We start from the raw sequence: 17500 nt of genomic DNA, 5'->3' as shown, positions 1-17500 counted from the left end.
TCTATCTATCTATCTATCTATCTATCTATCTATCTATCTATCTATCTATCTATCTATCTATCTATCTATCTATCTATCTATCTATCTATCTATCTATCTATCTATCTATCTATCTATCTATCTATCTATCTATCTATCTATCTATCTATCTATCTATCTATCTATCTATCTATCTATCTATCTATCTATCTATCTATCTATCTATCTATCTATCTATCTATCTATCTATCTATCTATCTATCTATCTATCTATCTATCTATCTATCTATCTATCTATCTATCTATCTATCTATCTATCTATCTATCTATCTATCTATCTATCTATCTATCTATCTATCTATCTATCTATCTATCTATCTATCTATCTATCTATCTATCTATCTATCTATCTATCTATCTATCTATCTATCTATCTATCTATCTATCTATCTATCTATCTATCTATCTATCTATCTATCTATCTATCTATCTATCTATCTATCTATCTATCTATCTATCTATCTATCTATCTATCTATCTATCTATCTATCTATCTATCTATCTATCTATCTATCTATCTATCTATCTATCTATCTATCTATCTATCTATCTATCTATCTATCTATCTATCTATCTATCTATCTATCTATCTATCTATCTATCTATCTATCTATCTATCTATCTATCTATCTATCTATCTATCTATCTATCTATCTATCTATCTATCTATCTATCTATCTATCTATCTATCTATCTATCTATCTATCTATCTATCTATCTATCTATCTATCTATCTATCTATCTATCTATCTATCTATCTATCTATCTATCTATCTATCTATCTATCTATCTATCTATCTATCTATCTATCTATCTATCTATCTATCTATCTATCTATCTATCTATCTATCTATCTATCTATCTATCTATCTATCTATCTATCTATCTATCTATCTATCTATCTATCTATCTATCTATCTATCTATCTATCTATCTATCTATCTATCTATCTATCTATTTTTTTCTATGCTGTAATGCCCAGTCCTAGTTTCAGCTCAGAGTGAGATTTATTATTCAAGCTGAATATTTGATTTAACTTTTAACTAGACTTAAAAAGACTTCCTAAGAATCTGCAAGGCCCTTTTTTCACGTTAGCAGGTCAATAATTAAATCGACATGCAAGCAGGTGTACAAATCTGCGCTGACCTGGGGAATTCTTGAGCTGACCCCTGAATCAACGGAGTGAGACGGGCTCAGCGTGACTCTGGTTGAGGGGCTTTGCGTCTACACCCCTTCGGTCTGCTTCTTAAAGACCCTTAAAGTGTAATAAAAAGGAGGTGAGCGTATTTTCAAAAGTAATGCAAAGAAACCTGTTAAATCCTTTGATTGATCTTTCTCTTTACATAATTTAATAACAGAAGGTAAATGCAATGTTCATCTTTTTAGTGTTTTATTAGCTTCCTCCTAAATGAATTTACACAATGAAACAATATTTCAGTCAAAGTAGCAGAGCGCAATCAGAGCTTCAAAGCGGCGGAGCAGGGCACATGATCTTATAGTAAAGTTTTGCTGTGTCGCCATTAGGATTAACAGTGTTTGACCCACTTAGTTTTATAGACGCGTGAAAACAAATGCCTCTGCGCTCAGATGGTCATTATGAAGAGGCTAGATTCATTTTTCTGCTGCAAACATTTGGAGGTGTGCAATCTTGAGGGCTGCATGTTTTCCATTTACACCCGTAGTGGTTGAAAAAATGTAATTTAAGTTAGTGGTTCTCACAGTTTTGCTTCAGGACCCCGATTTTAAATTGAAGTTGCAATCTAACACAGTACCAAAATTAAAAGTAAACAAAAAAGACAGTGTTAAGTGACATGCCTATTTTATTTTATTTTATTTATTTATTTATTTATTTATTTATTTATTTATTTATTTATTTATTTATTTATTTATTTATTTATTTATTTATTTATTTATTTATTTATTTATTTATTTATTTTATTTATTTATTATTTTATTTATTTATTTTATTTTATTTTTATTATTTTATTTTATTTTATTTTATTTTATTTTATTTTATTTTATTTTATTTTATTTTATTTTATTTTATTTTATTTTATTTTATTTTATTTATTTTATTTTATTTTATTTTATTTTATTTTATTTTATTTTATTTTATTTTATTTTATGCAATCCTTACTACACTGAAAAAAATTATTATGGCCCGATTAAATTAAGCATAATTAATTTGTGCTCGTTTAAATAATTTAAATTTAGTTTTTTGATTTAAATTTTTTTTTAAATTGGTTTTATGGGAATTGCATGTGTTTTTGTTTAAATTGTGCTAAAATAAATTGATTGCGACCACTTTAATTAAAATTTAGTAAATTCAACGAATAATTTTTTTCAGTGTAGTTGCATTTAATTGTTTGGATTTAGTACGTTTTTTTTCCCCCTTGGTATGTTTATCCTTCTCGCTTTTCTATTTTTTTTGGGATCTCAACCCACCAGTTGAGATCAATTGGTTTAGACTGCAATATTCCATGATGCACTGGAATGTTATGTAAACTTAGAGGAATGCATGTATGCCCTGTTGCAAGTTAGAAGGAAATCTCAGATAACGCATTCATATCCTTCCATCAGCTGCTTTTATTAAGGCCAAACCCACTTCTTGGTAACTTTATAAACCTTTTCATATGTTCCGGTTAAGTACACTGAAGTAAAGTTCCATTTTTGTCCCGTTACGCTGTCTGTGTGAGAGATAAATTGTTTGCTTGACAGCATGACAATGGAACCTATTCAATGGAACCAAGAAAAAAAATCTGAAACCCTAAAAAGAAATAGCCCTACTTAAAGAGGACATAATTAGACATGGTCCTTTCAGCAGAAAGTTGTTGCTGCCTGCAGATCCGGTGGAATGAAGCACTGAACGGAGAGGAAGCAAAGATATGAACTATATTCCAGTACCGCAGAGCAGGTATTCCCTCTGATCTATGCTTGCCTTTATTGGGTCAAGCTTGGGGAAACGTAGCCAAACAATGCGAAGGAAGCATTCAGTGAATTTTCTCAGCATGCTGTACGGTCAGTCAAAAGTCCATGATCCAGGGCTCTGCCAAATACGAACGCATCTGTTCCCCAGATTCGCTGTATAACTGGGACTGTTCTGTTATCCCATGCCAGGTCACAAGCAAAGCTCTTGCTTCACTTTTATAAGCTAATAATGCAAGCAAGTCTGCTTGGCAAAGTCATTGTAATGCTTTAGTGCGGTGACGCATTAAAATGGAATTGCACTTCAAATTACAACATTTCGAATTGCAACTTGCGCAAGACGTAAATTAGAAGGAAGAAATGACTGTGGTTAGGATTGTGCTATTTGTCTAGTGCCCTAGGCTGTGCACACTGAACCCAGTTTATCAAATCCAATCTTTAGGACTGTCCATTAGGTTTGGCTTGTCATGGTAACAAAATTTCAGTAGTCGGTACCAATGCCAGTCAAATTTTGCGGTTCTCTGTACCAATTTTGATACCGGAGCAAAAACTGTTGAATTAAATGCTATAAAAAATTCCAAATCATACTTTTTTTCAGTTATTATTGGTGCTCAATTATATAATAGTGTTGAGATTAGTGTTGACGTAATGGAAAACGTCATTTTGAAAAAGATTTTTTGATGAATAGTAAGTTCAAATGATCCGCATATATTTGAAATAGATGTTTTTGTAACATTGTAAATGTCTTTACTGTCACTTTTGATCAATTTAATACGTCCTTGCTGAATACAAGTATTAATTTCTTAAACAAAAACGTACTTGCCCCAAACTTTTGAATGGCAGTGTATCATGGTTTTAAACAAAAATATTAAGCAGCAGAAACAATGTTTTCAACATTGGTAATAATTATAAATGTTTCTTGATCACCAAATCATCATATTAAAATGTTTTCTGAAAGATCATGTGACATTGAAGACTGGAGTAATGATGCATAAAATTCAACTGCATTGTCTTATTGTTTTATAATGCGCCCTGGGGTGCACTTATAATGTTAGTATGATTTTTACATTAAAAAAAAATCACAATTTAGAAATAAAGGCATTTTTCCTACCCTGATTTTAGCACTCTGATTTGAACACTCTGTTTGAAGGGGCGTGTCTGCTGTGAGACTTCAGTGTAAACGCCCACTGCTGTGATTGGCTAAGGTCTTTGCATATGAAATAGCTAAGTATTACACGTGGAACTCTCTCGAAAACTTATAGCACGTTTTTCCTATTACAGCTCAGTCTCAAGGTTAACTAATCATTAAAAGTGTTGATAGCATTATATTTCGATTTATGATATTATATTTAGTGTATTTAGTGATGAGCATTGTAGCCGACCACAGACATGTTGAGCGCATGAATGCTGTGATCTCGTCACTCGATTTCTGCACACTAACGAATGCTTTTATCATAACTAACAGTGCAAACACAATGTAAATAAGAGATGTGTTGATTATAACGGGGGTTTTGGCGAGAGTCCAAAACTCAGTCACTGATAAACTTGCGCTGTTCGATTGACAGCTCCAGCGATTGTAAAGGGAGCGTTCGTCCGTCATCACTTTCTATATATAATTTAATCACAGTTTAGATAACAGATTATCTTTTAATCTTTATAAGAGAAACAATGTGAAGTTGACCGTTTAGTCACTGGTTTGATTTACTGACACATAGGGAAAGAACTTCTGAATCATTACATATTAGAAATCACTGGTCACAGATCAGGCATTAGAATTAACACGTTACTTACATGTTGCATTACTGTTGAGTCCAAATGCGCCGAAATTAAAAGAATCCACAGTGAATTGTTGAAAATAAATAACCACATTCCTAGCATTAGGACTTTTGGAAGGTAATGTTATTTGCAAGCGGCAACCTCCCGCAGTTTCTCTTGAAGCCAGTACGGAAGTGACTTAAACTGCAATTCCTCGACTGGCCGCTAGGGACAGGCTCCAGAAGGGAGCAGAATCTCATTGAGCCCCATGTTAAAATGCCCAACTTTACGGCAGATTAAAACATGTTTACAGCCTGGTACAAATTGTGGTTTTGGTCTATACGGCTAATTTTGCCCTTCATGACAACTGTGAGGGGGGTGGATTTTTTTATAACTCGTTTACATTATATAAAGCATGAAAGTTCTGCATAATTAAGGGCGTGGCCACTTTGAGTGACAGGTAGATAGCCATATTTCTGCTGTCTGTTAGTCATCGCGTCACTTCAGCTCCGCCCACGTCCTGCCTTTTTGCCCATTTTCCTGTTATCCGGGAGTGATGCGCTGCCAAGATGGCCACGGCCATCTCGTCTATACTTTGCGCTTCAAAACTGCTCATCAGAATCCTATGGATGACGTCACGGACACTACTTCCATATTTTTTTACTGTCTATGGTTATTTGTAGTCCATCCTGTATTGCTCTTCTCTCCTCGTCATCTCACTAACACTCCAGTGGGTGGGGCCAATGTTGCAATGATGAAGTAGGCGTTGATTTTCTTCTGCAGAGGTGGTCTTTCACCTATATTTAGATAGGCACATTCCACAATGAGTCGTTATCTGGGCTTGGTTACAATAAAAGCTCTTTTTGGACTAACAAGGAAGTTTTCAGCTCTGAGACTCACAGGATAGTCTTATAGTATGAAAATTTGATTTCTCAGTTCATGTACAAAGTTAGGGTTAGGGTGCAAATATCATGAATCATTAATTGATAAATGTTAAGTTTTTAGGGAGACCACAAAGTCAAATGATCAGATATTTTAAGAGAATTATTAACCTTGAAACACAATTATGAGGGTCATTTTAATGATATTATGTCCTGTTTTATTTCCTTCCCATTTTTATGTTGGTTAGTATAATTGCGTAGTCTGGTGGCCACAATTTGGTGAATGTTTTCATTCGATTAGGAATTGAAGCATGTTTTGCCTGGTTCATTTTTCACACACTTTCAGCACACCTGTGTCCTTCCTCATTTTGTGTTTGTGTCTTGACAGGATGAAGTAATCGCCGTCTCAGAGAAAGTCATTGTGAAGTTGGAAGATCTGGTGAAATGGACAGTGGCGGATTTGTCGAGTTGGAACAAGGGTCTGCGGGCCATACCCCTGAAACCCACGGTGCTGAAAGAGCTCGGCAAGAACGGCCAGAGAGAAGCGCTCCACAAATACAGAGAGTCCACGCTCAACAGCGGCCTCAACTTCAAGGACGTCCTCAAAGAGAAGGCTGAACTCGGTATGCAGCATGATTTCTCATACCTCACAGACACCACATACATGAGACGGGCCGCCTGGGTTAGTGGTTCTGATGTTTCTGATCAGCGTTCTGATTCCATAGGCATAATGTTTTGATTATGGCAGGTTTCTTTATTGCAGTCATTTCCTCTTGAAAGAACATGGGGGGAGAGACTTGCGTACATCTGAGGTCCTGCTATAAACGTTTAATTGCACATATCTCAAACTCAAGTTTGAAATAATGTTTTTGAAAAAAGTATTTTATGTTCACCAAGGCTGCATTTATTGGATTAGTAAAAACAATAATAATGTGAAATATTATTACAGTTTAAAAGAAAAATGTTCTATTTAAATACATTTTAAAATGTCATTTATTCCTGCGATGGCAAACCTGAATTTTCAGCATCATTACTCCAGTCTTTAGTGTCACATGATCCTTCAGAAATCCTTCGGTAACACTTTACAATTAGGTTTCAGTTCTTTACATTAGTTAATATATTAACTAACATGAACTAACCACGAGCAATACATTTGCTACTGTATTTGTTCATCTTTGTTAATGTTAGTTAATAAAAATACAGCTGTTCGTTGTTAGTGTGTTACTTCACAGTCCATTAACTAATGTTAACAAATGCAACTTTTGTTGAAATTAACATTAACAAAGATGAATAAATGCTGTAGAAGTGCAGTTCGGGTTAACTAATGTAGTTAACTAATGAAACCTTATTGTAAAGTGTTACCAATCATTCTAATTTGCGTATTTGGAGCTCAAGAAACTTTCCTTGTTGAAAACAAAGTTTTTGCTACTTTTTTGGGGAAACTGTGATACTCTACCATTCAAAAGTTCGGGGGATGTAAAAAAATATATATTTGTATTCAGCAAGGACACATTAAATTGATCAAAAGGGACTGTACATACAAAAATATCAGCAAAAACTGTTCTACTCATAATAATATGAACTGTTATTAATAAAGGAGCACCAATAATAATTGATAAGTGAGCAGCAAATGAGCATATGAATTGTGAAGGATCATGTGATACTGAAGAATGGAGCTAAAAATGCAGCTTTGCCATCATAGGAATAAATTACATTTTAAAATAAATTGAAATCGAAAGAAGTTCTTTTAAATTGTAATAATATTTCACAATATTACTGTTTCTACTATATTTTTGATCAAATAAATGCAGCCTTGGAGATGGAGAGCATAAAAGACTTCTTTCAAAAACATTCAAAAATGTTCCCAATCCTTTTGACTGGCAGTGTATGTGTTCACGTAACATTTGAGAAAATAATGTGCTGTTTGTCATGACTAACTGCCTGCAGGCTTTGATAATAACACGGCTTGAATGTTTCTTTTTATGAGCGTCAAACCTATTTTTTTTACACCGAGTAGAAACTTAAGTGATTGTACAAGACACAACAAGAAAGTGTTTGAGTATGACACTTGTTTAAACAGGCAGGGTGTCGCCCCTGTATTCATCCCCCTCTGTGCGTTTTCCTTCTTTGGTTGTTTGTGTCTCTCATTAACTGGGAACAATATGGTGTATAAATGCTCATTAATGTGCAGACGGATCACACCCAGTGTGATTACGCTTCCTGTGTGATTGCTCAGTAAGGATCTGATTTATCAAAGCATTATATGTTTCGTTTTAGCTCCATTTTGGCAATCAGAAACCCTTATGAAAACAAAATATTTGCTCATACTTTGTATATTTTATGTAGCCCATTATAAACTGAAATTATCGTGTGTGCTTGATAGCTTAACAAAACGGGGTCAAACTCCGTTTTGTGTTATGAAGGAGATACAATAAAAATAGCAGATGTTTCTTTTATTAGCTGTTGACACAGTGATATCACATGAATTGTTATATATGCAACCTTTGTAATCCAAGAGTTTTTTTACTAGTGTGTGTGTGTGTAGTTGTGTGTCATATAAATATGTCATTTTGGCTGGGTAGCTGCTGGCTTGGGCTATGTGATTCACAATGGTTTTTCTGGCGATTTTAAAACTCAGCCTGGATGAATATCATGAAGATTTTAATGCAATTTTTATTACGTGTCATTTTTGCTCCTTCCACCATTCTTTTGTTCAGTGTTAATGAAGTGTTAAGAAAATAGCTTGACATGAAAATGTGGGCAGGACATACAGTGCCTTGTGTCTATTTAAAACGTGCCTTTTTAAATAGCCAACAGGCTTTAGTTTAATCAAAGTTGCAAACATGCATGTTCTCATTCGAGATGGCATTTGATTGGAGGAACATTTGGTTACGCCTCTGAGTGCAGGATGAGTCATCAATATTTTTGGTCTGTTTTCCCAGAAGAGAAAAAGCACAGATTTTGAATACTTTTTTCTATGGCAGTTTATTTCGTCAATCTTGAGTAAGATTTTAACATCAAAAAGCCACAGTGGCATTTTACTTACTTTTATTAAAAGATTTTAGTAAATGATGTATGTAGGTGAAGGTTATAGTAATTGATTGTGTTATTATATTGGTCAATATAAATGAAAATGTGAAAAATTGTTTGGAAAATTATTCCAAACTAGATTTTCTGAATCTGCTTGGCTACAATGGTTGTTTGGTTGAAATGATTCCTGTGACTGAAAGAACAAATCCATAAAAATCAAGGCCGTATAGATCTATAGAATATCACGTAAAGGCTGGAAAATATCGAGATGATTGTTTTAGCGATATCATCAACCCGCCCAGGCAGTCAGAAAGGCCAACCGGGGATTTCCACAATTCTGCAGACTCTGTCTTTGTAACAGACAGAATCAGATTGCAGAAAATCCAGATTAATCCATTTTCAGTGCATAGCATTTGAATCAGTTCTCAAGCAGGTTAAAAGCCATTGAAGAGCTAAATATACATATCACCCCTTTCAATTTGGTGGATATGATAATTATGCAGCACTAGTGGATGGATCTTTTTACTTTGCCAGTTACTGGAATTTGCATACTGCTTTGTTTTGGAGCGTGGAGGCAAACGTGCTCTCAAGTGGGCTGATGTATGAGGTTCCTATGAGATAGAAGAATCAATAATGGATGCTTTGTCACTGTTGCTTATGTGCAGGCTACAGCTGTGAATGACAATCAATAGCTGCACAAAAAGATCTGTGATTTATTCGCTGTCAGTCCTGCAACCTTATTATTTCTTCCCGTTTTGGGAGTGTGCGCATTTTTGTAATGTTAATAAGTCGCTTTTTAATGAGTATATATGAGCGTGTTTGTGTTGTCAGGATGCTAAATGGATTTACTCAGAGTACCTCGAGATCCACTTGGTAAGCAAATTATTCTGGCACAGAACTACTATTGCTCTCTAGCTGTTTGGATTATTCGGAACGGCAGCTTTTTCAGTATCAGACTTACTCTGTCAATAAAAAATGAATAATTTTTGTTGTCATTTAGGGTTTCACACTTGGCATGTCTGGTTGGATTGAAACGAACCCTGGTGCGATTGCTCTGTTAGTGTGGTTCATTTGACTAAGTGTGAACGCTGCCATTCGATCCCCGGTGCGCTCCAAACAAGCACACCAAACACACTTCCTAACAAACTCTGGTGTGGTTTAAATGAAATATGAACGCAACACGGACCAAAGACATGTACACAAACCAAAAACAGGAAGATGAGACCCTAAAAAGGACAGAATGCTCAATCATGCCTGTTTTTTTCTTGTCATAGTCATGAGTTTGCCCATCACAGTTCGGTACAGGCAGGACCGTCACAAGGGCTGTGCCAAGTGTGCGACCCCACAGGCCCTCGCGCAAAGTAAAGTGACAGCTGACTTGATGTAAAAGCCAATAGTTAAAATTTGTGTTCCCTTTCAGTCGGTGCCGTCTTTCAAAAAAACGACTAACGACAAATCTAGTGACTTTTTGGACAAACCTCAGTAACTTTACAAATTTCGCCAGTACTGTCCTGAGAACGCGAGGTCTTGCTTTCTCCCTGCCATCACACCTCTCCCTGCGTCTACCGTGTTCGGATGGTTGAGAGGAACAGCAGCGCATGCCGGTGAACGCACACAGCAGCTGACAGACATCAATGAGTGAGCTCCACATGAGCATACAGTGATTACAGGATTTATTAGCTTCCTTTGTTTAGTATCTAAAGAATTTGGTTTGACCCGTTATGATTTCCATTCTTCTCTTGTGCTTATCACTTATATTACTCACTATCACAGAGCTTTAGGCCATCCAGTTTCTGACCTCTCTCAATTACGATTATTTTATACATATACACATTTAGTCATTCACTATATCATACTCGTTCCCAGGGACAAATGTGAACGTCTTTATTGGACAGTTGGCTCTATTATATTATTTTAAAATACAGTATATGAGCACGGATAAGGAGAGAAAACACATAAGGCAGGCAGAACGGAAGTAAGACGTGGTGACATCACGGATATGCTAATTGACGCCTGACATCATCTAGCGACATTTAGTGACTTTTTGGGCAGGCTTTAGCTACTTTCCTTTGAAAATAGTTGGCATAACCGGTCTCAGGGTTACCATACGTAACCGAGACGTTTTTGTCCTTTAAAATACAAATTGTTAAAAGACATAGCTAAAAATGTGTATCGTGATGCTGTATTATTCTGCTTGTTAAAAATGTAATATGCAGTAACTTAATATTTCTCTTTGTGTGAGACTGTGTGTGTGACATTGATTAATGCGCATAGATGTCAGTCAGTGGGCATCGCATGTCAAGTTCGTAGAGAGTTTTATTCAGTCTAGGGCTGCACGATTAATCGAAATCGAACCGCAATCGCGATTTGGCTTATGTGCGATTATGAAAGCGCAAAGGCTGCGATTTTAATTAAATAAATAAATGCCCAGCGTACCTGTGTGTGAAGAGCGGCTCTAAAAACGCGCGTTTGAAAAAACAACACATGTCAAACAACTTCACAAACTAGTAATGTGAAGTGTTCATAAACCCGTTGTCAAACAAAATACGTTTAATAACACACTTTAACTCACTTCATATAGTCAGTCGAGTGTTTGTGAGCTGACATGGCTTCTTATCACAGAATGAGGCAGACAACGCTTTATTTTATAGGCAGTGATAAAGTCTATGTCAGCACTGCTTTATTATTATTAAAATACCCGAGAAGGCTTGAAGAACTCAAATACACAATATCTTGATGCAGTAGTGTTTATTGTCCTCATGTTTAAATAGTCAAAGCGTTTCTATCTTCCTTTTATTCAGCCTGCAGCTAGCTTAGCTTCACATTAGGGATTTCCCTGGGATTTCCTGAAAACAAACGATGACTTCTCTAACAAATGTGGAGTTTGTGCTCGAGGGCGCCACCTGGTCTCCAGTATGAATTAAAATTTTTGGTAACAAATGAGAAAAATACTTCTCTCTAAATAAATGTATATGATAATCCATATGTTTTTCTTAAATATACAGGCGTTTTCTTCCCTACAGTGGATGTAAAAGAGGCTCATATTTCATATTAAAGACATAGACTTTAAGAATTGATATCACAGATAAAAAGCACAGATTTTTATAATGATAATTTTACAATAAATCCTTAGACCTTTCTAATGATTTTTAGTCAGGCTGTCTGCATATTAACAGGTAACCCAGCATTTTTTTTTGTAAAATAAATTTTCTTTAAAATATAAATATTATTATTATTATTAGTTGTAGTAGTAGTAGTAGGGGTAGTAGTATTATATTGTTATATTTATTCTAAAATACTCTATTTTTAATAATGAAAATGTTATTGTAATAGTAATATTTCTTATTTTGTTAAATATTTTTATTTAGCAATAATAATGATCATAATTATTATTAGTCATATTAATATATAAACTTTTCATTTGTAAAAAAATAAAATAAAAAATTGCATTCAAATCGCAAATCACCCTTTTAACCAGAATAATCGCAATTAGATATTTTCCCCAAATCGTGTAGCCCTAATTCAGTCCATTCAAATTCTGATTTTGGCTGCCTCTGAAATGGGTTAAACCATAGATATTAGGCTACCTAAGAAGTTCAATTAAATAGGCTACACTAGAAATCCATGCTCATTGAAGAATGCGCAATTATTGCATGGACGGAGAAAGCAAGACGCCTGCATTTCATCTGACGCACAAACGTTTTTTTTATTTAACACTATAAAGTTAAATGACCATATAGCCTAACAATTACGCACCTTTCGGAGCACCAGTGCCACAGAACTAGTAAAGACTACCCTATATCTAGAAGTTTTAAATGTTTTTAAATCTGAAAACTGCAAAAAGCAACGAAATTGACATCCATTTAGCGCATGTTCACTGAGGAAAACAACAGAAAAACAGCACTGGTTGTTCTCTCAATACTGTCTGTTTAGGCTATTTCACTGACTGAGAAACCGCTTCAGATTATTCAGTGATAGAGCAGTCCAAACTAATTCAAGTGGATTCAGCCCATTTTGCAAACGCGTTTGACCCATTCATAATTTAGAACATCATTTAAACGTCAGTTCAGTTACAGTTTAACTTCTTGAACCTATTGCTGTTATATATACGATTTTTTTTCTTAAAGGGGCTATATGCGTTTTTCTGAAATTTAAACTCGCGATTGACACCTGTGGCCAAAAAACAGAACTGCTCTTATTTTCTGCTCGCTCTCGCAGCGGTGGCGACGTCACATCCGCAGACAGCGCGGGAAAAAAACGACCCGCCAGAAAATAGGAAAAATAGGATGCAGGCTTATAGGTGCACCCACTGTGAGCGGACAAGGTGTCAGTATGCTCATCAGGAGATGTTTGAGTCATAAATGGTAAAATAAAAAGGCTATTGTTACGTTTATTGTGGGGAAAAAGTTGCATATAGCCCCTTTTAAATATACGCATAACAAATTGTTTGTCACTATAGCAACAGTAGACCCCCGTTAATATACCCCTGGGCCTCACACATCATGTTCGCACAGGGCCTCGCACCCCCTTTGCGACGGGCCTGGGTACAGGCGTCAGAACCGCGTCTCCTCACAGCAGATCTTCATTTGTGCGTGACGGAGGGATTCCTGCCCTGTTTTGAGTACTTGAAGCATTTTATAAGCTCTTCACGAGTTCTCAGCTGGTCAAATACCATCATATGTAGGCTACGCACATACAACGAGCGGATGTAGCCCAGCACACAGCATTGTTTTGGAAGTTCTGTCACGAAATATACATAATAAAAGCTGACCAATCAGGTTGTGATTGTGAATGTATCCCTGTCTTTAGGTTTGTTATCTTTAGGTTCAGTGTTAAAATGCCAGTGTGAACGCTAAGCGGAACAGGCGCCATTATTTACCACCCAATAGGACTAAGGGCCAGCTTTACTAACAGCTTGTCTGGATTGACTAAAGACACGCAGTGATAAATTAGCGCTAAAAAGGTGTGGGCACAGTTCTTTTTGTGACTGACTTTATTGCATCATGTGTAGGAGTTTCCCTTTCAGACGCAAAATTTATGGGAGGAGAGTTTTTAAATGAATCATGCAAGGGGATTTACTAAGGTTTGTGCTCTGCAATTTTTTGCGCCATTATTTACCAATCAATAAAAACACGTCTTAAACCAGACGCTAACTAGTAGATTGCATTGGTCATTATGAAATTGATCTAGCTATATACGTTAATTTGTCGTCAGTAAATCACACGCAGAACTTTCCACTCCCATCTGCTCTTTGTTTTTTTTTTGTTTTTTGCTCTTACGTTAATTTGCCCTGTTTAGTAAATCTGGCCCTAAATGCTTTTTTTTTTTTTTTTTGGTCCGAACCAAATGAGCCAAGCGAACCGAACTACACGTGTGAACACACCCTTACTCACTCTATTGTTCCAAACCCATATGACTCTCTTTCCTCCGTGGAACACAAAAAGTGAAATTTGAAGACTGGCTATTCTTTTCCATGGAATCACAATGAATAGGGACTGGAGCGATCAAGCTTCAAAAAGGACACATAAGCACCATAAAAGTTCTCCATATGACTTGTGCGCCAAATGCAGTCTTATGAAGTCATATAATAGCTTTGTGTGATGAACAGAAATAAAGCCATTATTCACTGATAATATTCTAAAATAAAAGTCACCATGAAATCAAAATGGGTGATTCTTTTTTATGGTATATTGCAGGATTTATTATAGTTAAATTATCTGTACACATCATAATATTTTTTTTTTTAAATAATCATGTGCCCTCGTAATCTTTAATTATAAGTGAAGCCAAAACATTTTGATCGCCCCCAGGTGACTGGATGCAGTATAGGTCATAAACCCTGCCCTCTCCATGAAATGTAATGGGACAAACTAAACAAACAAATTTCACTTCAAATATATTTTTTCCGAAGATTTTTTCTGTCATTTTAGGCAGTTTTTATCACGCTGATGTTGTTCAAGTGTCATAGATGACTCAAGATGTCAGGGCAATATTTGGACCATAGACCGTAAAAAATATGGACGACGCGTCTTCACTGCCTTCCACTAAAGAAACGTGAAGCCGCCATTTTGCACAGATTTAGGGCCGAGTCTGCACAGTAGTGACCTTGGGACCGAAGTAGAGCCGCGATATCAAAAGCCCGCCCGCACTCTCGCAGATGCAGAAAAATTCATTATGTTGGTGTGAAATAAACAGTTATGGAAACGTAGAAATTAAAGCTAAAGCTCCAATCTCCTCCTGAAAATCCCGAAAAAAGTCTGTTAGTGCCTCAGTGACAACTTCACTCAGAGAAGCTGTCAATCAGGAACGACACACCCCCTGTTTTTATAGCATCAAATAACTAACTAAAACCAAACTTATTAAAAAACAAACACTTGAAATGAAATCAGCGTGATAAAAAACTGCCTAAAATGACAGAAACCGACTTTGGGACAAAATTATTTGAAGTGCAATTTGTTTGTTTAGTTTGTCTCGCGTCTATTAGAATACATGGAGGGGCGGGGGTTATGAGCTATACTGGGACCAACCACCTGAGGGCGATCAAGAGCTTTGGCTTCAATTTTTAACACGAGTGCAGCAGGTTTGATTTGGACACTGGTGGCTTTACTTAATATAATAATTTGTTACATTTATATAGCGCTTTTCTAGACATTCAAAGCGCTTTACATAGAAGGGGGAATCTCCTCACCCACCACCAATGTGTAGCCTCTACCTGGATGATGCGACGGCAGCCATATTGCATATTAACGTCTCATCCGAAGTACTTACTACAATGAGAGTGAAGAGTGAAGGCGCGTCGTTCATTTTTTTTCACAGTCTATGTTTCAGAACAACATGAGAGTGAGCAAATGATCACAGAATTATTATTTTCGAGTGAATTGAGTGAACCATCCAATCAGCTGACCTTTGTGCATCAACGTCAGTTATTATTAAAAGGGGAAACGTATTATCATAAATTATGGGGTCACCGAGTAAACTCATTTACTTTTTAATATGAGATCAGAGGTGGTTATGAAATGAATTTAGGCCGAGGAGAACGATTCACCGACATGTTGTGCTTTTTCATTTTTGACCCGGAGCGTTTTAACGCAGCCTTTCTCAAGTTAAGAAGCTGTCTGCAGGTGATATGAAAGTTGTGTCAGTCACTCTTGAAACAGCACTGCGCTCCTGCTGCTGTAAAATAAAAAGGCATTTGGCTATAATTGGTACCAAATAAAAAGCAGATTGTTCGACTGTACAAATAGGGAGTGTATTAATAATTAAACCGGGGTTTTTCACAGTCTGGTATGTGGACGACAGCCAGCAAAAGACTGGCTGTGATTGTGAGCGGATGTAAAGAATACAAATGTTTTTAATGAATTGAAACATTGTTTAGCACCTCTATTGCAATGTATTTTGCCATCCGGGAAGGGCTTAGGGACTAGAAATCTGACATATACTCTGTGTTCTGATTTGTGATGTCTGCAATAATTAGGTTTTAAAAGGTCCTGTGCTTTCGATAGAGGGACTGCAATAATTTTAGCCGCGTCTCGAGGGAAACGGGAGGATAGCTATAAGGATTCTGCCATATTAGGCTCCTGTCAGAGCGCTCTGGGACGCTGCATAATAATAATGCAGATCTTTGGGCTGCCCTTGAAAGTGCTGTAGATTTAATGATGTTCCGTTTTGGTTCTGCCCTCTCCAGCTAAATGCTTTTTTTTGCGGCTTTCAAAAATATCACTTTCACTGCAGCTACACATTTCAAGAGTGTTTCCAGTTAATGATATTTTGGAATAAGTCTGCAGATAGACCCAATAAGCGCCTAATATCTTGTAATATATCAGTCTCTAGCAAGTGCACATTTAGGTTGCAAAACATGTGTCGAGTGACAGCAATTAGTTTTGAAGTCACATTTCATTTCACCAGTAACAAACTCGCGCAGATTTGCTTATGCTTGCTCATATACTGCGTCAGCTGCCAAGTTACTGTCTTAGATAGAGGAAAAAAGGTTTAATGGCTCTCGCTGAAGCTGAACCGAGAGAGAGAGAAAAAAAAAGGAAAAACAACTTGAAATTGACTTGATGCATTCTTAATCTCGTAATTAACATATCTCCCCTCTGGCCTTGTTACGCAGTGTGATGAAGTTTGACTTTGGGATATATTTCTCAAATTAATTCTCAGGATGGTAGCGATACCTAATCTAATTTCTGCTTTGGCTGCCGACATCAAAACCGTTGAGGTCAGAGGAAGGATGGTGCTGGCTATCTGTCTGTTTACTTCTCTGTGTCTATCACATAAGCCTGCGCTTGTGTTACTGGGTTCAGTTTAGGTTCTCTGACTAATACGGTATATATGATATATAAGAAGGCCGCTGAAGAGCGAGTTGTTGTCTTTGAACAATGGCTGGGTGTTATCAGATGCGCCGTGTGATCAGAACTCCACCCTGCTGTGCTATCTGTGTATGATATGGGACATAATGAGTATACTGTAACTCGACGCCGGATGGGGAATCTTTAAGATGATCAGGTGTTGATTTGCACAGAGCGTGAGAAGTGGAAATGTCTTGTGTTTTTTTCAGTGTGGTTTGAGAGATCATTTGTCTATCTATCTATCTATCTATCTATCTATCTATCTATCTATCTATCTATCTATCTATCTATCTATCTATCTATCTATCTATCTATCTATCTATCTATCTATCTATCTATCTATCTATCTATCTATCTATCTATCTATCTATCTATCTATCTATCTATCTATCTATCTATCTATCTATCTATCTATCTATCTATCTATCTATCTATCTATCTATCACTTTCTTTGATTAATTTCTATCTATCTATCTATCTATCTATCTATCTATCTATCTATCTATTTATCTATCTATCTAT

The 17500-nt window shown here is 36.1% G+C and overlaps 1 protein-coding gene across 1 annotated transcript in view; it reads left to right on the top strand.

The window, feature by feature from the left end:
* The window catches only part of arid5b (AT-rich interaction domain 5B), a 179653-nt gene that overhangs the window by 19124 nt on the left and 143029 nt on the right, over window positions 1–17500 (top strand). Inside the window, exon 3 of the mRNA XM_079801320.1 lies at window positions 5989–6223. Coding sequence (XP_079657446.1) covers window positions 5989–6223 — 235 coding nt within the window. The remainder of the gene's footprint in view (window positions 1–5988; window positions 6224–17500) is intronic.

Source organism: Gobio gobio, assembly GCF_949357685.1.
Source record: "Gobio gobio genome assembly, chromosome: 20".
Taxonomy (NCBI): domain Eukaryota; kingdom Metazoa; phylum Chordata; class Actinopteri; order Cypriniformes; family Gobionidae; genus Gobio; species Gobio gobio.
The sequence above is the reverse complement of the archived record's forward strand: the minus strand, read 5'-3'. Positions and strand labels throughout refer to the sequence as shown.